At 31.4% G+C, this 25,284-nt stretch overlaps 1 protein-coding gene across 1 annotated transcript in view; it reads right to left on the bottom strand.

Moving 5' to 3' along the window:
• Positions 1 to 4,242: 4,242 nt before the first annotated feature.
• The window catches only part of LOC116773393 (cell adhesion molecule Dscam2-like), a 38,428-nt gene continuing 17,386 nt past the window's right edge, over positions 4,243 to 25,284 (bottom strand). Inside the window, exons 18-32 of the mRNA XM_061528746.1 lie at positions 24,850 to 24,932; positions 23,338 to 23,472; positions 23,034 to 23,186; positions 22,324 to 22,450; positions 21,316 to 21,500; positions 17,866 to 18,045; positions 17,590 to 17,781; positions 17,294 to 17,509; positions 16,947 to 17,107; positions 16,598 to 16,766; positions 15,180 to 15,297; positions 14,951 to 15,102; positions 14,084 to 14,197; positions 7,952 to 8,029; positions 4,243 to 5,419 (exon numbers count right to left, since the gene is read on the bottom strand). Of these exons, the coding sequence (XP_061384730.1) occupies positions 5,391 to 5,419; positions 7,952 to 8,029; positions 14,084 to 14,197; positions 14,951 to 15,102; positions 15,180 to 15,297; positions 16,598 to 16,766; positions 16,947 to 17,107; positions 17,294 to 17,509; positions 17,590 to 17,781; positions 17,866 to 18,045; positions 21,316 to 21,500; positions 22,324 to 22,450; positions 23,034 to 23,186; positions 23,338 to 23,472; positions 24,850 to 24,932 (2,092 nt within the window). The 3' untranslated portion in view covers positions 4,243 to 5,390. The remainder of the gene's footprint in view (positions 5,420 to 7,951; positions 8,030 to 14,083; positions 14,198 to 14,950; positions 15,103 to 15,179; positions 15,298 to 16,597; positions 16,767 to 16,946; positions 17,108 to 17,293; positions 17,510 to 17,589; positions 17,782 to 17,865; positions 18,046 to 21,315; positions 21,501 to 22,323; positions 22,451 to 23,033; positions 23,187 to 23,337; positions 23,473 to 24,849; positions 24,933 to 25,284) is intronic.

Raw genomic sequence — 25,284 nt, 5'->3', positions numbered from 1 at the left:
TCGAAAAAAGATATCTTTATATTATTATTATGTCCTATAGAATTTGATTTTATACAAACTGTGGGAATTAATTGACTTTCTTTTGTCATAAACTAGGTTAGGATAAAAAAAATAACTTTAGGTTTTTTACTTAATTTTAGGAACTTCCGTCCTGTACTATACTTTTAAATGAAACCTAAACGTTTGGATTATTTAGTTATAAAATCGGTAAAAGAAAAGAATGCGTCTTATCTAAAAAAATTGTTTCATTTAACTTGTAACATAAACACTCATTTATTGATATGTATAATCAAAATTCCTTACAAATATAATGTCGCAGATTCTGGCAAAAGGATATCTGAAGGAATGATTTGTAATAAACCGACATCAAATGAACATATTTTTTGTTCATGAAAAAATAATTATCTCTAACTTTTGATTGTGACGCGTTTCATTTGTTGATGAAATGAAGAGTTACAACATTTTCACACCACAAAGGTAAAGAAAGAACTATTAATAGTTTTCTTTAATGAAAGTGGAACGTAGAGATTGTTTTTATAATTTTATAATGTTAAAATTTTATTACAAATATATATTTCTTTTTATATCTTGAGATAAAACTTCCTATTAACACATTAATAATCAAGTTACTGTTTACAACTAAAAAACTACACTACTCAACTCGTAACATTTAATTGCGTATTAAAATTTTATAATAACAAGAATAAGAAATTGTATGTTTTACATTAATAAGTGAATATAAAATATTCTTAATTAAGAGTTTTTATTTTACCACAGAAGCTTGCTTCGAAGCGAGCTTGATTTATTTGTTTTTATTTTGCTCTCGCTTTATTGTGTGGAATAAATTGTACTGTTGAATGCTTTTATTTTTTCTTTTTTTATATAAAAATGTGTAATCTATATTAAGTAAACATTCGATTATTTACACATTCGAAATCGTTTTTTTTTCCAGACAATAATTTTTCGAACAATTTATTACTTACGAAACATTTTTTTTTTTTGGAACTGAATATAAACGTCAACTGTTATTTATAAAAGCAAATAGTAAATAAAAAAATATATGTATTAAAAATTATTCAGCGAAACATGAAAACGATCGACTCCAACAATTAAGAGCTTTAGAGAAGCGACGTTGGTCCGCTGTTGCTAAGTACTTTATCGTCATTTCCGTTAATGTAAGTGGCTTCGCGTATGACCTCAAAAAATTTCTAAGCTATTATCACTATATTCATAAGTTATGCGTTCTGTATACGAAACTGCTGAGGTAATTATTATTATATAGATTTGTTATATTTAACAACAATAATATTTTATCTAGGTACAATTATAAAGATGCAATTAATGGTAATAAAAAAGTTAATTTGTTAAATATGGTATATTTTCTTTAAGTAAAAATAAATTTCTCACTTTTTCTTAAGGATCGGTTTTCCTTTGATAGTAACACTGTAGAAGGCGAAATCCACAACATCTCTCAAATGGGGCTAATGACAAAATAAATTGGAATGCATTACAAGAACGTTATTTTAAAATGGTTTATTAGTTGATAAATTATAATTTTTACTTTAAACAGCAGAAATATAATTAAAATTTATTTACAATAAATTGACTCTACACAAGGTACCGTTAATAATATTTGTACAGCGAATGCTTCCTTCACGAGAGTCTAATGACAGAGTTTATATAGCTTCCATATTCATGTTCTGCTTAACGTATTTTATATCAAACTTATCTGGATTATTATCAAAATTCATATTTTCCACTTGTTTTTAATATTTAGTCTTGTTTATTGATATATAAAAATAAAAATCACAATGAATTAATAACTCAGATATTTCTTTAAATAATTACTTTATAAACAAAAGTTAAAAGTAAAATAACCTTAAAAATATAAAAAATCTAATAATAAATGAATGTTGAAAAAAATTGTCACCTCAGTATACAATCTTTAATCTAAGTCCTTACGGTTCAGAATAAATCTGAAAGAAAGAAAGTAATATTCTTAAAAAAGCAAATATATTCTCGTTAAAAATATGAAATCTCTTGATAATCAATCTGCCAGCGGCGTATTTATATTTCTTTAGATTTGATATTCCGAATAGATGAGCGGGTTTTTGGAAATACTGACCTGAAAACATTGCAAGCTTTTTTATTATTTTCATTTTAATCAGGTTATATCCGCTTCAAATGTTTTATTATCTTTAGTTCGTGTTAGCATTTATGTAAATGACAAATATCATTTCAATAATGTTATTACTAAAACACAATTCGGTCAGTAAAACAGAATTTATAACGAATAACACTCTCAATTTTGTTTTGTCTTGACAATTTTTTTTTGTTGTATATTAATTTATGAATTTTGTCTTACATGAATAAAGACAGCCTAAATTATTTTGTCGGTTTATTAAAGAACTATTACATTTTAAGCAAAATTATAAAAAATACCTAAAACTTAATTAACAGTTCCTATAATATTTCTTAAAAGAAATTATAAAAGCAAAAACAAACACCAATAACTTGAAATATCACAAGGAGCATGTAAAAACATTCAAAGCATCTGTTCCAAAAATTTACGACAGAAATTGTAGCTTCGAATCGCAATAAAAGTTAAAAAGACATTAATTTTTAGGAATTTAAATTTCACTCGTGTGGTTCAATACTTTTTTGCACTATAAAAGTCAAGCAACACAAACAGGCGGTCTATTTGATGCGAAGTGGCTATATAACTCTGTAGATATATGTAACATAAAAAAAATTACACTGTCATTTATGTAGAATAAACTTGTACACTCGTTTTTTGTAGCAAACCATGTTTTAGCTCTTGGAAAAACCTAGAAAGATAATGAATATTCATTGACGTGCAGGATTAGAATGAGTGGAAAATTATGTCTTTCCCCTTTATCTCGAGACATATTTTCTTAGTCAATATTATCGACAGAAAGCATCGCCTGAATTTTTATAAGCATACACGTATATGTTGCTGGTGTAAAATATGTTGTTGAAATGTAGAGCAATCAATGGCGGCGGTCACATTGGTGATTTGTTCATGAACCTTTCAATGGAAAAGAGCTAGAATCATCAACAACAATAAGCCTAAAAAACCAGTTGGTTAATATCTAGTCTTAGTGCCTAAAATTGAACTATGCAATGATCTGATGACATTCAATACGCGACCGAGAACTAGTTACCGGTTATGTAGGAAAGTTAGTATTATGGTAATATTCGTTATTAAAAAGGCAAATAATAGATCCTTAAAATTTAATTCCTGTTTATTGCTGAAATTAGTAAGCCAATGGTCTAACCATTGACCATCGCAACTTAATAAAACTAAATTGTGAATGGAAGGAGATACGGGCTTATACAACCTGTTCCAATCTTTTATTGTGGATGTTAAAGAAGGAAGCCTATGCCTGTGTCGTTTGGAAGGGAGATCTTGAACAACGGAACAGGGATCCGTTGTGAATACAGTTTTCTTGTGATAGAAAAAACTATAGGACTAAAGTGCTGCCGTATATTCACAAAGCCATAGCGTTTTGCTGTTACTTTAATGTATTATATTTAAAAAATCAATCAATGAAAATAGACTGAGTCAGAATAGGACCCAGATCGGATTCACATATTTTTATCACATTGGCTGGAATAACATATGATGGCCTAGCAACATTATTCATATTATCAATACGGCACTATTCATATAAAGACTATTGAAAGTTCTCAGTACTCATTAATTAGTAACGGATATTTGTCACAGAGGGACCGCAGTCAGGAAAACTAGGTGGTTTGTGACTGCTGTAGTCCAAACAACCAAACTGAATCAAAACCAGATGCCCAAAAAAAAGATGCAAAAGAAATGTTTTGTCTCATCCCAATCTGCTGAATTCCATTATATTTTGTTTATTTTATTCGATTTCGAATGAGGGCTCTAGATTCCGTATGTTGCTGCCAGCTAGATTCCATTTCGGTATCCCATTCTGGCACAGCCGACAACCAGTAGGGTTTTATCAATGGTTAGGGGCAAATCGTCAGCAGATTTAAACTTAATTAAATGTTAATTATGTAAGCCAAACCGTGAATGTATTACGTAAAAGCAGCAGAATTTAACTTTACAACATATCGTAGTATTCTAAACATGTCTCCGTTGCATGATATCTTCAAGCGTGAAAAAATATCTAGTTTTTTAAATTTGCATTCTTTTCTGTACTTCAAATGATTTACAAAACATATTTATAATGAAATGAAAACAAATTGTATTTTAAACATTTATTTAATAAATACGATAAGAATAACAGGTCTATGAGATACATGGGATGATGCAACTTTGTCAATATAATAGCCAATAAAATTGAGAAAAGCTCTCGGTATTTACAACGACAAAGTTTCACTTACATCTCTACTTTCATAGTACAATATATATCATACTAGTCTTTGTCCGGGGGTATGTTAAAATTTTTTCTTCCGATATTAAAAATACACCAAAAACTAAATTAAGAGATACATTTTCATTTCAACCTTTGCCGAATACAGACATTCATGTCATCGAATATATTAATACACTTTGGCACAAAGACTATCTTAATTTTATGAATCAGTCTTTTATAAATGATATACGAAAATGTCTCATGTGATATCCTCTTTAAATATATTCGAATTCATCTAATGTTTATTATTAATACGTTAAAAATGGACAAAGCATTATATTTTCATTCTATTATCAAAACCAGGGTCCGGAATTGATCAGAATTTTGCATTTCGTTTTCAAATTCGTTCCACAACAGATGACTTCGAATAAATACACAATCTCATCGAAAGTATTAATCTACTTTAGGAATACTAACTTCATGTCTTTCTGAAAGTTTTAAAATTTAATTTAATATTCCTTATTACCTTAATAGAATACGAAGAACTAATTTTACTATGTTTTTTTATGTCATTTAACTACTCAGACCTTTATAGGTTAAGAAACCGCGAAAGACAACTCTGAAACTTCTTAAATATAAACATATTTTTCTATATGACTTTTAATGTGATTAAAATTTTAGACCTTTCACAATTTCGATTTCATCCACGTGTGAGCATCTTATTGTTTAAAATACAATATATCATAAAATTATATTTGGCAGTAAAATTGTTTAGTTTACATCAGCTTTATAAATAATGTAAAATCAGATCAATGTATTACAGTATAAATGACAAATAACAATGCTCACGCAATATAAGTTAATCAACTATTGGTAAATATTACACAAGTTATAAATATAAATGAAATCCAAAGATGATATCATAAATGTACATAATTTAAAACCCCAACACGAATCAAATATAGTGCCTTATAAATAAATAATACCCACTTTTCATTATCACGTAAAATAAGCAAAATGTTAGCTTCCTTTACTTCATCTATAATGTGGTGTTCTGCAGTTACCTGAAATAAAATTATTTGTTAGAATTAAGATATTTTAATGTTTATATTGTTTATATCATTTAAAATACCTCTATATAATCAACAATAAAAAACCTACATTTTAATAGCATCAATAATCTTAAGAAACTTTATGGTCTGCCTAAGTAAGAGCAGTAAGTTTTTGTTATGCATAAATTAAACTATTAGACGATACGTAAAGAGTTATAAATAGAAAAGACTCAAATTGTTGCTGTTATATTGATGACGTGCATTTCTACAAAGGAGGCTCATAATTACCAAATTAAAATCATATAACGAATAATATAATCTATATTAAAAAAGTCAAACTCTCCCACTGCCATGGAATTTTTACAGGTACAGACGTTGTTTTAGTCTTTCAGGGGATTACAGCGCAATATTAAAGGTATAGAGTAACTACCGCGACGGAGGCCTTCTAAATTATAACCAAGAGCTATAGATTAAGCCTTTAACATACAAATAAATCCCTTTATTACTGTGCTATAATTTCAAATCCAGTTCCATAAAATAAATAGCAACTTTTTGTTTTAAACTTCAACTTGCAAATAACTAAAGTGAGAACTAGACTAAAAAAATTTCCGACTCAAATTTCATTTTATTATTAAGGCCAAGTTACTTTTGGAAACTTGTTTCTGATAACTATTACAATATTTCATTCGGGCATATTCGGCGATATATGTTTATAGCCTGTGTCTCATGGCTAAATGCAGAACATTACGATAATGCAAAGATCCCGAGGGAACTACATTATAATTCTAATATGGATTGTATCCTTTGACTAATTCTCATCTGTAAGCTACTTAATCCATATATCCTCCACACATCAATATATAAAAAACCCTCAAAAACTTTTGCTTTTATTTTTTAGTATTTCATTAATGAACTCAACTATAATCAAATAAAGGCAGAATGAATATGGAAACTTGTATATATAGGTGAAATAAAATTGTAGTGTTATAATAAACATAAATTACCATTTTCTAGCAATTTAGCTATCCGGATGTACTGAATTTATTTAATAGCTTTGACCCTATTCCAGTATCTGTTGGCACATTGCCAATGTAAGTTGGCAAAGCTATAGCTAAGTTAAGTTAATTCCCTTTCTAGCTAGTTAGTAGTCAGTTTTCTATAAGTTTAATTAACAGTATATAAGTACATTCTTGTTATTTTACTAAATTACATAGGTCAGTTAAAATGTATTTTTGGCTGGTAAAACTTTTGTTTTTGTGTGTGTGATCTAAGACTTCCGCGAGTAGTCATTTAAATGAAACTTAAAATTTTTAGATTACTACATGATATAATATTATTTTTAAAAACTACATACTTCCGACGTTTCAGTTACTTTGCAGCAACCGTGATCACGGGCAGACGAGATGAGAATGTCTGTCAGTTGGTCTTGTTATTTATCATCTACCACCATGGATTTCTTAATTTTTTGGCCTACCGCTGTGGACGCCTGCAGAATGCGCTACCTTTGTCTCGAGGTCTGACGGTGTGGTCACAGACATGGGATTTTATGTTTTAATGAGGGGGTCCCAGGTGTTAGATAGTTTCCAGCCATCTTATCTATTAAAATTGAGATGTTTTTTATTTTTATTTTTTTGTTTATTAGAAACCCACGCATACGGATAGTTATCTCAATGGTAACTCACACCACCACCCTATCCAGTTACCTACCGTTGGCAAATCTTTGTTTCAGAGAACCCAACACCTTTGTGATGCTAGCCATCTAAAGGCCGAGCTGCAGCATTTAAAGCATGCTTTTACCATCAACCACCTGGCCGTGCCTTGCCAGCATCGCAAGAATAACAAGCCAAAAACAACAACAAGAATATCATATGTGAAAGGAATTACTGACAGAATATGAAACATCTTTAATTTCAACAATGTAAAAAACCAGTCAAGAGTGTCCTTTACAAAAAGCGAGTGAATATAATCTTGATTGTTATGTGGCTTACCATACATTGCACAGACAAAAAGGAGCATCGGTACAAGGATGAACGAACATGTTTCAGACATTAAAAATAGGCTCGCGTCAAAGTCAGCAATTTGTAAACATACAATGAAAAAACCAGACCGTTATATTCGGTTTGATAAACCACAGATCCTCGCTCTTGAAGACAGGTGCATACCGAGATTAATCCTCGAGGCTAATGAAATTTAAAAACATTCCATAAACAAACATACAAAAGGAGATGGCTGGAATCTATCCAATACCTGGAACGCCCTCCTTGAAAATATAAAATCCGATGTCCGTTTTCACAAGCATTCCGGTGGCATCCGGATCGGTACGCTAGAAAATTAAGTAATCGTTGGCGGTAGATGACAAATAACAAGACCAACTAACAGACATTCTCATCTCATCTGCCCGTGATCACAGTCGCTGCAAAGTAACCAAAACGTCGGCAGTATTTAGTTTTTAAAAATAATAAAATTACGCGTGGTAATCCGAAAAAACTAATTTCATTTAGTTTGTTAAAAGTTATAAATTATGGTCAACTCAAATATACTTACGTCGTGGCATCCCTGAAACTGTTGCCTTTGAGGTACTGTCACTGTCATCCGATTCGGAGCGTGTTTGAAAACTAGTTTCTATAAGCAAATTATTAGTATAAAAAATTTTTGTTATACTTTAACTTATAAGTTATTACCTTGTTTGCTTAGGTGGGTAACTTATAACTCTATATAGTAAATTAAAATATACTATAATTTCTAAATTAAATACATAATGATTAATAGTAATTTAAAGTGCAGAAAAATGCAAATATGAGTTCTTTTTTTCATTTTTATTTGTGAAATAACATAAATAAAATATAGGGAAAAATAATTAATTGAGCATTGATGTAGTCAAAAAAACATTTTTAAAGGAGCGTATGAAAAGGATTGTTCGATTATGAGGGTAGTCATAAAAAAACTCTTAGTATATATATGTATATATTAGTGAAAAGTTGGGTCTGGCAAACTAAAAAATAAAAAGTATTTGTCCAACTTGTCGATTGAGTTCATTCTATCGACATGGAGACTCATAAAGAAAACTACAGCAAAAAATATACATTCGATTTATTCCTCATCAGAAATGAGATCAGGTCCAACCTCGACTAGCTAAAACAGAACAGGAATGGAATCACACTTTGGGTCAAAGAATAGTACTAGAACTTTAATAGAAAAATCAGCGAAGAAATGAGCACTACCTAACACACCTATGTATAAAATGCCATCACAGTTCGTTATACAAATGATGCAGCAAACTTCAGAACGTTTGAATTGACCACAAGAAAACGAAATACAAATTAATGTGGGATCCCATTGAAAACACCTTTGCGGCATATAGATTGAAAAATTTTTGATAAAAGGTTGGCAGCCTCTTTAAGGGAAGAATAAAAAGATGGGACAGCTGTTAAATGGTCTATAAATCTTCATGGGCTGAGTTGTGCAAAAACCTAATCAACAACTTTGAACTTGAACACCGTTACCTTCGAGACCTTGTTCATTTATAAGAACGTGTTTATGAACTCTTGAAGGGATATTTTCAAATACCTATACCGATACTGGGTCTTATAGGGAAAATAAGATACAGACAATTTGTAAAACGAAGGTCTAGAAGAACCAGTAATTGGTTGTCTTACTGATGAAAGACCTAGGAGCGAGTTGCATAATACAAAGAAGCCAACAGTTTTGAAGATCGTGCTAGCACTAAAACAAATGATGTGATACTTGAATATGGTTTTAGCCGAAATTGTACGGGAAAGTGGCTTCAACTTTTTTTGATAAAATGAAGACAGTCTATGAAAGTTTATGAATATGTTTTTTTAAAGTAAAAGGATCGATACCAACAACACCAAAATGAGTTGGATATTTTCTGGGCTGACATGCTATTTCTAAAGATTTGTTCCCTCTTTATATGTATAGGGTTTTCCAATAGGGACGCTTGAACTTTGACAGCTGATTGCGGCCATGTTGTTTGAGTGACAGCTGTCAAATGCAATGTGTTATATTCATTCCGTCCTCCCAAACCACCATGGCAGGTTACAGTGTCGAGCAGCACGTGCAAATCATAAAATTGTTTTATGAAAATGGGTCTTCAGTTCGAGCAACGTTCCGCGCACTTCGCCCGTAAAACACGGTCGCGATGATCGTCCTGCCGAGTCGACTATCCGTCGATTGGTGGACAAATTCGAGTCAACCGGGTCAGTTAACAATCAGCCGGTTCCCGTGCGTCAACGTAACGCGAGATCTGCCGAGAATATCGCCGCTGTGCGCGACAGTGTCCTCGAAAACCCGCGGCAGTCAATTCCGCGTCGCGCACAGGAACTCGGCCTTTCGCAGACGACAACTTGGCGAATTTTGCGTTGTGACTTGAGCCTGCACCCGTACAAGATCCAGCTGACCCAAGAGCTCAAGGTTAATGACCATAGACAGCGCCGTGTGTTCGCTGACTGGGCATTAGAGCAGTTGGAAGTTGACGCCGATTTTGGCAAAAAAATCATCTTCAGCGACGAGGCGCATTTTTGGATGAATGGCTATGTCAACAAGCAAAATTGCCGTATTTGGGACGAGACCAATCCACACGAGGTTCACCAAGTGGCAATGCACCCGCAGAAAGTGACTGTTTGGTGCGGATTTTGGGCCGGAGGCGTGATTGGTCCGTATTTTTTCGAAAACGATAATGGTGTGGCCGTCACCGTCAATGGTGAGCGATACCGGTCGATGATAACCAACTTTTTTTGGCCTGAAATCGAGAATATGGATCTGGACAACATGTGGTTTCAACAGGACGGCGCTACGTGCCACACAGCACACGCTACGATGGAAGTTCTGCACGAGCAATTTCTGGACATGGTCATCTCGCGCGGAGGCGACGTGAACTGGCCACCGAGATCGTGCGATTTGACCCCGCTGGACTTTTTATTGTGGGGTTTTCTTAAGTCGCAGGTCTATGCCAACAAGCCGCAAACCACCGATGCCCTCAAAGTCAACATACGCCACGCCATCGATCAAATACAGCCCGATTTGTGCGCCAGAGTCATCGAAAATTGGACCTTTCGTGTGCGCGCCACCAACCGAAGCCGTGGCGGTCATTTGAATGATGTCATATTCCATACATAATGGGGTCGATAGACCTTCCAAATAAAAAAAAAATTTTGCAAATATCTTTCCTACATGTATTTTTTTTTGCATTTCAAAGATCAAGCGCCCTTAATGGAAAACCCTAAAAAACTCCTGGACAAAATGCTCATTGCAAGCAAGAGCACAGCTGGAACTAATAGTCGTTATCATTCGTATGAACTTGAAACCTTGGCAATCACATGGGCAATATAGAGTATTCGGCAATATCTTTATGGAGACAATTTACTGTCACTGCTGATTGTAATTAGTTAATAAATAGAAACTAAAAATTCTTGCAGCTTAGGTTCGCCATTGGAGGGTTTGCATAAATATCTTACATTATGGTTTCTACAACTCTTCATTGGAGTTCGATAAACTATTTTCATATGGGATTGAAACACTCGGATTGGGTGAAGATATTGCTTAAAATAAAATAACACTGTAGGATTGACCAAATGAGTATAAGGGTAAGGAGATGTGTTTGCAGGTCATTCAAAGAACCTTCGGACGTCGTACAAGCTTTAATGTACCTAATACAAAAATCCACTGCAACAAGTTATACATTTGGATATAACAGGCAAAGTGGTAACAACTGGCGGTCAATAAAATATGATTATTAACATATACGCCTTTACAAAGTACGAAACAAACAAAAATCCACACATATCTTTAGCTACTCTAAAATGCGCTATCCATCTACTCGGTACGGTACGGTACGGCGATATAGATAATCGTTGGAGAAAGAACAGAATCCTTAGGGTAAATTAAGGACTACTACGGTATAATAGGAATAAGCATTTATACCATAACACCAAGATTTAACTAAGCGAATTAACAAATAAATGCGTCGTAGCCACACTTATAATATACTTATTACATTACGAACTTTGACACAGAAAAATGGTACATGACAATAGAAAAACTCAAGCTTGCAATGAATTTTACTAATATTTATATAACAGTTGTTGCCCCGCAAACTTTATTCATACAACTCAGGCACTCTTTTCTTCTAAAGCTTTTCACACTCCTCAATATTAACCAGTAGACAGTTAATATAAAATCACTCCCCAAATACGTGCAACAAAGAACAATACATAATATAGAAGAATACCAACAACGTCTCAGATACTCACGGATTATTTATTTCAGCCGAAACGGATCTCAGAAAGAGTTGTAATAATAATCCATCAAAACAAAAGCACCACAGAGCACGCCAACATAAAATACTACTACATAAAACACATCCCCAAAAAGTAGATAAGAACTAAGCCCTAAATAAAATATTCTCGAAAACCAATATCAGAAAGGGAAATTTAATTCCAATATGAAACACAATTAAAATATAAGTATTATAATAAAACGCTTTTTTTTATTTCTAAAACGTCCATTTAATTAAAGAAATTAATTAATTGATACTGATTGTAGTTGTTAAAGTTCTATTTGTCTAAATTTAAGAACAAATAAGAGTGATTATTGTAAGACGAGTCACTATGAGGGTACGAAACGAAGTAACAAAGAGTGTTTCTCGAGCTTGGTGAATAAATTATAGTCTTTATGTTTTATATAATTATTTAAATAATATTATGGTAAAATTTCATCAAAATCCGTTAACAAGTTGTTGCATGAAATATCAAACAACCATATGTCCCAACATACTCACAAACTATCCCAATAATAATATAAGTTGGAGGTTACAGTTTGTGTGATTTGTAAGCAAATCAAATCTTTTGGGATATGCAAAAATAGTATTGCACATCTGGTAATACGGTCACAGAAACGTGAACAAACATATTATATCAATAATGAAATGACCATATAATGTACTACATATATAAATCCAAATTCACATACATATAAAATATGTACAGTCTAATGTTTTCTAGTACTAAAAACGTTTAACAGAAGAAATGTAACATTGCAGAGCAATTTGTTTTGATAAATAATGATCTCGACGGAAGTAGGAATGTAGAAAACAGAGGCGATTATATAACTTTTTGATGTAACAGATTTTTCAAACACTGTTATGACCATTATTGATCCATTTAAAATTACTTTGTTTTCTTGTTGTCATAAAATATTTGAAATTAATTTTTTAACTCATTTTTACAATTACATAAATAATGGCGACAATAAACTTATATTTATACAATTCAAACTAATACTAATTATACAGAAAATTGGAAAATACGCAGTACAGTACTTCTCTACGCTTTGTTTAATGATGGCATTAAAGTTATAAGCGCGAACGTCATTGTTAAAAGAATAGTAAATTAAATTAATTGATAGCGTAAATTATATAATATTAATTGGGTTTGTGCAGAAGTTACAGTAAGCTAAACTAGAAAAAACTTTTAATAATTGTTAACTTTAGCTGATGGTGGAAACTCATGTTATGTATGAACTAAAACAAAATCCTATCAGCTATTTCTGATGATCGGATTTTGTTAAATTACACCAATTTCTATGAATATTTTTTTAACATGATTGATACAATTAATTCAAGAAATCGGACGAAAAGGAAAATCATTAAAAATTGACAAACATATAATTGATACGGCAGGCAAAGTCAGGGAAATATATAGATTATGATATTAATATGAATGCCGCACAAACCAATATCTAGGAAGCAATATTCATACACGTAGATTGCAAATTTTAATCAAATATTCGGAAACTGCTCTAGGCAGGTGTATTGGTTTGGTCTACCTATAACATAGCAATTAATTTAAAATTATTATTCTGCCTTATATCAAATATGTATTATGAAATAACTTTTCTATTTTTTGTAACTGACACATACATTTAAAAAATAATAAATAAAATATTCTAGAAATCGCTCTAAAACATCAATATATTTCAATATGAAGAATATCGACCATTATATTATTAGTAGAAAACCGAAATGATATTATGCTTACTAAAATTTAAATCATTAATAAGTTCACTTTCACTGTAAGCTATCTGGACAAAGCGAATAAGGTCTCTCAATCGAATAACAGATAATTGAGTTACTTCTGCACAAAGTTGGATTTTGTGATAAATAGGATCTGGTTACAAAGTACGACCTTTCGGTATCCTCACCAACATGAGAATTCATTTGATATTTGTATGAAATACAATACTTTGTTGGTCTTATTTAAATAACGGATATTGACTCCGAGGTTTCAGAAACTATTTTTTTGTTATAAATATATATGTTTTGTGTGATTCTGGATGGTGAAGTGATAGTTAGAAATCTGCATATTTTAGGAACTCAGATTTGTAATTCATGACCCCGTTTCGATTAGAAAATAACTGATATAATACCAATAAAAACTATTGCATAATAAGTAGTCATTGAGCGGCTATTGAGATGATAGTAATGTTTTAAAATTGCTCATTTAGGTAAAATGATTGTTTTACTACTAGATTACACTTGTGATAGTAACAGGATACAATCAAAGTGTAATCTAGTCGTAAAACAAGTAGTTACAATACTGACGCTAAACTAGTGTGTTTTAATTATAAATTTTTGGGATATTGAAGAACATAGCAACTCACCAGTATCAAACCTCGGTCTAGATGGAAGTCTGCTAGGCAAATCTTGGTTTTCAACGTGGTCAAAAGTCCTGAATCCAAGAGCGAATTCGGCATAAGGACTTATCTCAAACATCTCTGTAGGAACAAAATTCTCCCTTAGTTTATTTCTAATATTATCAATCGGAGTTTTATGACTGGTTTGAATGAAATCCATGCTTATCGTATTTTTAAATCAAGCTATAAGAAATATGACGTCACTATAAAGTGAAGGGTAAGACTTACAATATTTTTTTATAAGCCTTCATTCAAAAGTATTTACAACCTAATAACATTTTGAATGTCGTGGTGGCCTGGAGGTTAAAGGACCGCCTCTCATGCGTGAGGGCGCGGGTTCGAAACCTGGCAAGTACCAATGTGATTTTTCATTGTCATATGTACTTTCTAACAGTATTTAGACGCCACTGACGGACGGTGAAGGAAAACATCGTGAGGAAACCTGGACTTATAATTTCAAATTATAAGTTTGAAATCGCCAACCCGTCTTGAGCAAGCGTGGCGATTAATGCTCAAACCTTCTCCATGCGAGAAGAGGCTTATGCTCAGCAGTGGGCTTCCGATAGGCTGATGATGATGATGATGATGATGAACATTTTGGAATATAGGTCTATGTTGACTTTATGTATTCGTAATTCTTATGTGGATGTACCACGGGTATCTTTATATGTACAATTTCATAAACTTTCACATTTTTAATCTTTGCGGTACATGAAATTAAATGAATTCAAACTTAATACAAATATTAAGGACGTATTATTTTAATGGGATTAATGATGTTGATTTTAGTAATAAGTTAAAGTTAACTCTATACTGACTCAAGGAATTACTTACCATTCTTACTAGTCTTCCTGGGATGTACAGGGGAGGTATAAATCCTAGGAGTATGTGCATAGCGTTCCTTGTGCTCAGAATGTGATGCGACACTTTCGTCCCGAGATTTAACTTCTTCAGCCATTGAATGGCGATATGATGAGTAATTCTGTCTATTAAATAATATTTTTAATAGTAATTTTTTTGTCTATCATAAAATTTCCATATACATTTTGAATGACATATTTACCTATGCCTTTTCAACAGTATACAGATAAATGCAAGAAGACATATCACCAACAGCACTGAACTGCATATTATTACCAGCATATTCAAATCGAAGTAATCTGATGGTGGACCAACTTCTTCTACAAAATAAAAAGAGAATATTTGTTATATCGCGGATATACCACATGTTTAAGTTAATAGTATTGTAAGGAATAAAATTAAATTACATTAAACATGTTCAATTTGTAGTATGTAGATTCAAATTCATTTAAATACACTACGTCTGTATTCTAATTTCCTTATTGCACAAGTTCTCAGAAGATAGTCCCATGAGCAAATGCTAATTAAGCAGAATTGTGTTTAAGTGTTTACTCTTATTTGAACAATACTACTTGATGGATAAATAAGAATTACTGACTAAGTTGTTTTCAAAGTCAATATTGTTACAAGTTTGCCTATTTAGTTGTAAAATGTAAATTAAAAAGAATATACTAATTTAAAACCCAGTACATATTGGTATAAAATTTTTTTACATATATTTTTAAATGTTATTTCGTAGATTACTCGTGATCACATTTTTAATAGACAATATGAATAAATATTTTATCTGTATTTTCTATTTATTGTAATTTAAGCCATATTATCCTTTCAATTATTATACGTTATTTCAAACAAACTCCTATACATAAGTAAAGGACTACCGATCTCACAGCTAAATTCTGGTTGTTAATGGCAAAAGTTTTGATGAAACTTGGTGATGAGTTTCCGTTGTGAATATTTTAGATTCTATCGATTATTCACTGATTGGAGAAAGTTGATAAAGTACCTTCAATCATTGCTATGATTTTCATCTTTTTAATAGAAATGTTATGTTTATAGAATTTTTCATTTACCCAATTAATCAACCGTCAATTCTAGATTATTAGAGATATAGTGTCATAAAAAATATTTTTGTCGTAATAATAATACAAACAGAAAAATATTTTTTGTTATAATAACAACAGCTCGGAATATTTTATTTTCCGGAAAAAATATGCAACAATACCCTATGTCTTTTTAAAATCTTGTGACAACCGTTTATCTTTTCTTATAGACCCTCTATTAATAACATGCAAAAGTTTCTTGGTGTTTCTAGGATTTACAAAAAAACCCTAATTTCATATAATATTTAAAACTCTTATAAATGTGCTACGGCGTCGCACACGACACGACTTACTTTTACAAACGGTATCTGCATTTTAAACTTTATTAAATATATTTTTTGATGTAATATTTAGTCTTTTAAAGGTAATTTTCTCTGGCTACTATTTTGCGAGATTATTTATTCTGACTGCCTTTTGGGAGTATAGCTTAGATGTAAAGCTTATGAAGAAATTTGTAAAAATGCAAATAAGCCAACATTATATTTTATTGAAGAATGTCTCGAGTTGTTCTACTTACCACCATCTTCCGTCTTGGTAGCGTACGTGTATACTGTAGCGGCTGTTCCAGCATCATTGTATGCAGTCACGCGGACTTGGTACCACGTCCCAGGAGTAAGGGAGCCGAGCGCGTAAGATGTAGGTAATCGCGCGTAATTGTAGCCCCAACCAAGGTTTGGATCTAAAGTCTGTGGGTGTGGAGAGTTAGTGTGGACCTTTCTCAAAATTTTTTTTTGTTGCTAATTTAGATAGTATATATTAGAATTAATGTGTGTCTCTCTTGTGGAATTTATTTAAAGAGTCATACAAAATATTCCATGAAATTATATTAAGAATGAAATGTACCCTTTAAGTTATAATTTACTTACAGCTAAATTATCAGCTCGGTGCCAGAAACTTGTACCGAGACCTCGATAGTCAACGTCCCACTTTGTGACGTCACAACCACCGTCGTCCCAACCACTCAGCTGTATGTAAATGTGAGTAGCGTTGCTCCAAAGCCAGTCAGTCGATAATGGTGAGACTGGTGCTATTAAACAGGCATATATTTCTAGATTTAATTGAAGACAGAATGTACGCAATTAATTTATCTAATTAAACAGTATATTCTGATGGAATCAATTATACCACAAAGAATTTATGCTTCCCAAAAAAATTCAGTGACTTTATTTATATATCGTTAAAATAAATTGAATTTTCTAATAAATATATGTACCTCCACCCAAAGTAGTAACATCAACATGAGCTGGTGCGGATGTGCCAACGCTATCTGTAGCGGTAACTCGAATGGAGTACTTAGTGCCGCACTTCAAACCAGTCAGGGCATGCTGTTGGACACCTGGAAGCTGCATCTGTTGGGAATTTGGCAACCGTGTTGTGGGCCAAGCTTCTTGCCAAGGACCATCTTCTTCACGCCAGGTAAGATTGTAGCCTGGTAAGGAATGATATATTTTAAAATTAAAATAAATATTAGATATTTTATTAAAATAAAAAATTATAATAAATACTTACTAACGCCAAAACCAGATTCGTTAGAAATTTTTATCTCATCCCATTCAACTACTATTGAGTCCTTATAAGGTGTCGCTCTCAAAGATGGTGGATCAGGTAGTGGTAGGACTCTCACTGAGTATACGACCGAGTCTGATCCATATAGGTTCTTTGCAAGACAAGTGTAGTTGCCACTGAGCGATTGATCTATGCCTGTTTATATATGCACAAATTTTATTTATACTTATCATTGTCAACGATATTAGTTTTATTCTAGTAAGCAAACAAAAAACTTACTCTTAATAAGTAAGCTGTCATCTTTATTTCGCGTGAATCGCGGATGGTGTGTTATGATATTATGATTGTGGTACCACACAGTACGTGGTGGTGGAGAGCCTACGCTCCGACATGCTAGTGGTAACGCTGAGTGTACACGAACTGACACTCTTCCCCCAAGTGACCAAACACCGGCTACCACTAGGAATTAATTAAGTTATTAAGTACATATGTACGTTATCATACTTATACTAAAATTCTTCTGTACTTAAGTACAGAAGAATATAATACAAGACATACGTATATATATGTATAAATGTATGTCATTAAATTAAATATTAATCACTATTTATTTTATGTCCACAAATATATATTTCACCTTTAACTTCTAATAAACACAAATTTCCTAGTTCTGAAAACAGTTCAAGGTATAAAAATTGAAGAAGAAATCGATTTTAATCTCCATCGCAACAATGGCTACATTGCCGATTCTGCCATTTAATCTTCATAAATTGTCAACACTGAGTGAAGGGTAGGATATTGAAGCTGTTTTCGAATTTATCGGACTAAAAATATTCATCAAGCATCTGATAAAACTTTAAATTTATATTCTTTTTTAGTTTATAACATCATGATTTGTATGCATAAAGCATACATATGTAGTAAGTAACTTATTCTATTATTCAGTTGATGTAGGATTTTTCCCCAATATTTTTAACGAAGAACTCTTTTGACTTCCAAAGAGAAAAGTTATACTTTAATATCCTGCATACACAAAAATATATCGAAGGTATGATTTTTTCATTTAATAATATTTTAAAAAATAAAGCATAGTTGAGCTAATATCTGAATTGAAATAAAAATAAAAATATGTATTGAATTATTAGGCATATAAATATACAATTTAAACAATCAATGTGGTGGGGACATACATCTAAAGATGTCTTACGAAAATAATTTATTGGCTCAAATCAGGACGGAATAGCTTAGAAAGTAAAGCAACTGAAATGCGATAATCCGGAAGTTACAGGTTCAAATCTTGCTCGTGTCGGTAAATTGTTCATTCTACATTTTCTAATGAAAATTTTTTTTTGCTTGTTTAACTTATGTATTCATGCCTTCTGTTCACATTGTTTATTAGGGAAGCATTAAAGTATTATGTAAAAAATCTGGGAGGTCTTATAGAAAGTTAGGATGAGCTACAAGGTTCGGAGGTGGTACTTAAACAACAATTGACGTTTTTTATAGTAATAAATAACTAGGGACTTTAAAAAAATCGAATTGTAAACCCTTAACGCATATGTTTTACAGGAAATATGATTATTGTATTTTACGTTATTTTTAGTTTTAATAATAGGTTATATTAGCAACTCTTTCACTTATTTTAAGGGAAAATCCTTGTCTGTTTGTAAATTATTGTTATTATATTAACGATGTCAATATTCTTTGTAATTCACTTAGAAGCACATTGCTACTGTTCATAAAGAGTGAGTAAACACCGTAACGTAATAGAAAGCGGGAGACTTTGCGTCAACAACTGTTCTTGGCATATAAAAGCTGTCATATGAACTTATCAGCATAATTCAACCAAGAATAATGCAAAAAAAAAATTGGAAAACTTTAAAAAAAGAATGAAACACAAAGAAATGTTATAGAAAATATAATCGATGCTATACAAGAGTGCAATGTAAAGGGCGCGAAGACAATGAATAGTCATTGTTATCAAATAAGTTTTCTTCTAAAGTGTATGTAAAAATCATAAACCACCAACCATAACCACCAACCGAAGCCGTCATTTGAATGATGTCATATTCCATACATAATGGGGTCGATAGACCTTCCAAATAAAAAAAAAATTTTGCAAATATCTTTCCTACATGTATTTTTTTTTGCATTTCAAAGATCAAGCGCCCTTAATGGAAAACCCTATATGATATCTGTAAATACATATACAAAAAAACTTTACGCATTTATTTTAGCTATTAATGAAAATTTAAAACAGAGCAGCTACACTAATATCAACAAGGCCTAACTTCCTACCCGCTCCACATACTCTTCTATAAAAAAATCAAATTAGTCTTACTAAATAAAAAATGTTGTTTTTCCATTGTCGGATTTATTGTCATACTAGCCTGCAGGATTAATCTTAAATCGTATAAATAGAAGCAACAAATGTTGTTATATGACTTTTATGTAACTTAATTTAGTTTTTTAAGGCCAATGAACTTTTGAATAAATATTTTTAAGTATTTTGTGAAAAACAGGAAGAATTTTGAAAAAAAAATGAAAAGTTATAAAAGAAATGGTAACACTTTTAATAAGAATTGTGTACAAGTAATAACTAACCGCCGTCTAGTGAATTAAAATTGATCCTGTATTTATGTGAGAATATGTTTCTATTCATCACATGACTGAATAACAATTTTTTTCAATTATTTCACTCTATTTATAGTGGATGTTGTAACCACGTATTCATCTGATACGGTATTGATTGGCGAAGTCACTAAAATCGAGACAACTTGGACATTCCGTTCCAAACAAACTACATCAAGAACTCTTAGGGATTGAAATAATTTGCTTCATCAGAGAATAAATGTCCTTGCTACAACGAACTTCCATGGTTATGATTTAGAATCACTTTTGGTAGTGTTTGTATTCAAGGCCTTAATGTTGGCAGAATCGAACACTGTTAGCACTATGTTGAAATGCAATATTCATCATACTAGAGACTTACTAGCCAAGGTCTGCTGTGAAATGAAAATTGATAGTTACTATGTTTCAGCGTTGTATAGAAATCATGAAAAAAGTTTGCAGGATCCCGCTGAACGTAATAGCACGGTAGAACTCTCACTAAAATGAGTAGTAATATTTATTACAAGTGGTGATGGAAGGATCTTGCTGTTCTCGGGAACGGCATTTAAATCTGACTTTCCGGATTCTTTCTTGCTAACACCCTACCCCACCCTAAAAACAAGCACGCTTGTGATACTTAACCTAATCTAGACAAGTGATAATGCAAATTTAGCAAGAATATGTGGAACCCTTGGAATTTATTTCACATCCCAAAAATCTGTGCAAACACACAGACCTTACTTGAGACCTATCTGGAAAAACCCGAGGGCTGTTGAGCAGTGATTGCAATTGAATTGTTTTTCTTAGTACCTGGACTTGATTGATTTAGGGCTAAATAATCATGTAACTTAAAAAACTCTTTATTTGCTTGTAACTACCACTACAGACACAATTTATAAAGTTGTTATGCTGTATCCCACATAAATGTGGACATAAGAAGAGAGGGAGGAGGGTCCAGAAAAATGTTACAATGGTTACAAGAAGTCAAACATGGTCGAAAAAAGTAAATAATGGCATAACATAACTATTCAAGGCTTTCTTAAAAGAAAGGGAAAATGTTTACTTCTTTAAAATAGAAATTATCTAGTATCGAAAGTACTAATTTTTTTTTTAACTCACCTCTTTGTGATGGTGCGTTACTGACCCGTCTGCTTTCCGGACCTTCGCCGACAGCTGTACTAGCACTCACCCACACGTCATACTGTCTGCCCTCTACCAAACCTTTGAGTTCCAAACTTTGAGTTTGTTCGTAAGCATCTATGTTTGTCTCTATATCCACACGATGGATTTGCGGGCCATCATTGCTGGATAAAATTTATTAAATTTATTTTTTGAGTAACATGTTTTTATACATTACACGTTTTTTATCTTTATATGTTTATGTTTTATATACCTTATAATTAAAGCTATGTAAATAATATTTATGAATTGATGTACCTATGTCTAAATTGTCTATTTTTGTATGATTATTAATTTATAATTATTTTTCTATAGATATATACATATCTTTCTTTTATTAAGAGTTTCTGCAAGAGATCCTTATTTAGGGATATTCGTAAGAAATCCTTTGTGTATCACATTTTTATATACAAGTGAATTTTTTTTTTGGTACATAAATAAATAAATAAACAATAAATATATCACATATTTTCTTAACAAGCTAGTATTTTTGTAAACAAGTAGTCATATAATATAAAATATTGGCTGTTGTCGTTAAACTATAAAAGAGTAAGAATTTTCCGAGGAAATCCGATTTAGACATCAGAAAATGTACCGGATTTTATTTGACTTTGAAAATTGGAAACAAATTGACTGAAACTCGATTTACATTGATTTAGAGTAGAAACTGGATTTTCCTTGAAACTACAGTTCAATATTTTTAAACAAGATTTACAGTTTCGACACGGTAATTTTTAAAGGAAACATATTTCTTTGGTATGCGTAAATAGTGCAGTGAACTTAAAATTCTAACTTTAAGTGGTACGCTCTTGTAAATTTTAAAAGCAGTATTAATTGATTTTGTTTATTTTCACTTCTCCTCTTCACAAGTATCTTACAGCCAGCGTACCTGAATTTAACAATATAATTGAATAAAAACCCAAAGATTTGCTATTATAGCGAAAGTACCTGGCCGTCAATTTAGAGTACACGGTATAATGCAGAAGTCTTCCATTCGGCCGCGGCGGTTTCCAGCTCACCAACAGGGAATTAGCTGAACTCACGAGAAGCTTGATCTCGGACGGAGCATCCGGAACTTGAGTCAATGATAATTTATGTTTACCATTTTATTAACATGATAGACTTACAGTGTAAAATTTATTGTATATAAATCATTTAAAAAACAAGTATTATTATTGGGGATTCTTTTTATGCTGTGGTCAAATGATTCTATAGTCATCAAATATAAAGAATATACGCTAACCCTTTTAGTTCATATCTATTAGAATATTTGAGGTTAACTTTTAATTTTATCAAGCTTTTAAAACCAAATAAATGAAATATAACAATGTATGTAATGTAAAATACCAAATGTATGCAGTGAAATTGGAACTAGTTTTGTTATTTACGATGTCTCTGGGAAACACTAGCAAGAGAATCACTACAGTAAATCGTAATCTTATTTTATTTTAATCTAGTACAGTGCTCTGAACTAGCTTTTTGCTTCTCTGTGTTTGTTCCGAAATGCAGCAAATTGTTTGTCTTATTAACAATGTTATGTTGAAGTTAATATTAACTTTGAATGGTAATTGTATAGCAGCTTTGTTACGAGGAAATTTTGTAAGTACAAAGTTATACGTCATAAATTGAAACCATTGTAATAGCCCCATAAAACTCACCATCCTGTAGCGTAGAACACACAATGGGGAAGGAAAAGGGTCCTATTCCATAGTTAGAGTATCCCGCAACTTTGACGGTGTAGTTAGTAAACTTATGGAGTCCTTGTAAACGCATTTCCGTGACTATAGATGTTGCGTTTTGCCATGGACGACCTGTTTTATAATATACAATTATAGCAATACTTTTTTATCTCTAATTTAAAAAAATATTTACTCTATATTATGAACAAACATTGAAGGTATAAATATTTGAATTTTCTACCATGTATAAAACCCTTAAATTGAATTAACTCCATCAACTAACCTTGAGCCGCGAATAACACGGAATAGCCAACGAGAGAGCCGGCTTGTCTGTGAACAGGTATGGGCTGCCAGCTAACTCGAAGTGCTGATGACGTCACACCTCCACATTCGACTGAGGTTGGACCTTCTTCGGGGGCTATTGAATTAAATACAAAATAAAATTTTACTACAATGTCTTGTCTAAAGAAAATGTGTGCAAATTATTATTTTTTGTCTTAATTACAATATTCTTTACCACCAGATGGTTTTAAAACTTGTTCCATAATAATTATTAATTTTATTTCAAAAAAAAAAACTCTCTGTAAGATTTTTTTTCTTATATATTTTTGAGACAAAATAGGTATCTTTATCAATTTTCATTTCAATGTTACAAAAAACCATAGTTCAATCTATATTTATAGAATTACCTAAGGTGACTAAATTTTTTTTAAATATATTCAAAATTAAAGCTAAAATATTATCATTGAATTATTTCAATATTAATTAAATCGTATACGATGCTACGATTACAAAATCAGATTATTTGCACCATCGTTATTTGTAAGATCATTATCTTAAGCCAAAACAAATAACCTCTAACAAACATTTTTAGTAAGTACAGCTTGATTATTAATTATCAATTTTTTGCGTGATTGTTACTATTTGATAAAATTATAGAACTAATTGATTAATTTTAGTGAAGCAAAATTAATAAAATTGAGTTTCTGTTTGAACCAGTACAGAAACAAGTATGTACATAATAAATATTAGTAAAAATACATTTACATCATTTAAAGTATTTTATTTTAAAATCTGAAATTGAAGTTTAATAAAAGTGCACATTTATTTTTTTGTAAACAGCATCTTAATTAAAATTTGGCTCTTTCTACGAAAATAAATATTCGCCTGGAACGTAAATATGCGTGGAAAACTGCAATATAATATTATTTTGACGACTTAATAATAAAGGTATTTTCTGCGATAACACAATGTTACATAAGTTTTTGGACAAAAATAAACTTTGTTTAAAACCTACAACTAGAAAACGATAACTCTTTGACAGTTTTTATTGTTTTATTTATTTTTAATGACCTTAGAGCTGAAATTAGTTCGTAATCAGAACTTTAGGAAATAAGAAATGGTAAAAGAGTATTTTGTTAAATCATGTCTAGTAAATTTAGTTTAATTTAAACAATAATAAAAAAACGTAAATTTAATCAAAATTGTCTAACTTAGAGGGAAATAAAGTAAAAAAATCTAAAGTAGTAAAATTAGGAAATTAATCACACACTTAGGAGAGTAAGCGCCAGGAAGTTATAAATTAAGGTAGGCACAAAGTAATTTGAAGAACAATAACTAAGTTAAATGAAATAAACTTTGAAAAAGAAAAGCAATTTTGAACCTAGAGAATTACCTTAAATAATTATAATAATTGATTTTTTATAAAGAATCGTTTCAATTGTTCTAAAAACATTAAATTTACCCTGATTACTTAAAATAGCTATTATAATATACAATGTCAAATAAAACTAACCTCCCTCTCTTGTATCTTGAAATAGCGGTATGGAGAAGGGTCCATTCCCGGCGCTGTTAAACGCCGCAATCGATACCGAATACCTGTATGGTTTAACTTTATGAACAATCTCAAAGTAATATACAATTAATAGCTATATATAAATGTATATATTGTACAAGAAAGTGTTGTTTCCAAGAGAAAATACCTCAACAACCACAAAATAAACTATTATTATAACTAATCTGCATTGATATATTGTTTTGATAATTTGTTTTAATTTCAAACACTTATATTTTATAACAGAAATGCGCTTAAAGAAGACAATTTAATTTAATCACTATGGTAAGAGCTAAAATCCATTTTCGTTTTAAGTAATTGTACCATTCAATAGCAATATCTTTTGGAATGGAACTCGGTAGGTCCTTAAAGTTGTGTTAAATGATATCGTAAAAG

The sequence above is a fragment of the Danaus plexippus genome, assembly GCF_018135715.1.
Source record: "Danaus plexippus chromosome 22 unlocalized genomic scaffold, MEX_DaPlex mxdp_27, whole genome shotgun sequence".
NCBI lineage: Eukaryota > Metazoa > Arthropoda > Insecta > Lepidoptera > Nymphalidae > Danaus > Danaus plexippus.
Note: the sequence above shows the minus strand (reverse complement) of the source record. Positions and strands in the feature narration are given on the sequence as shown.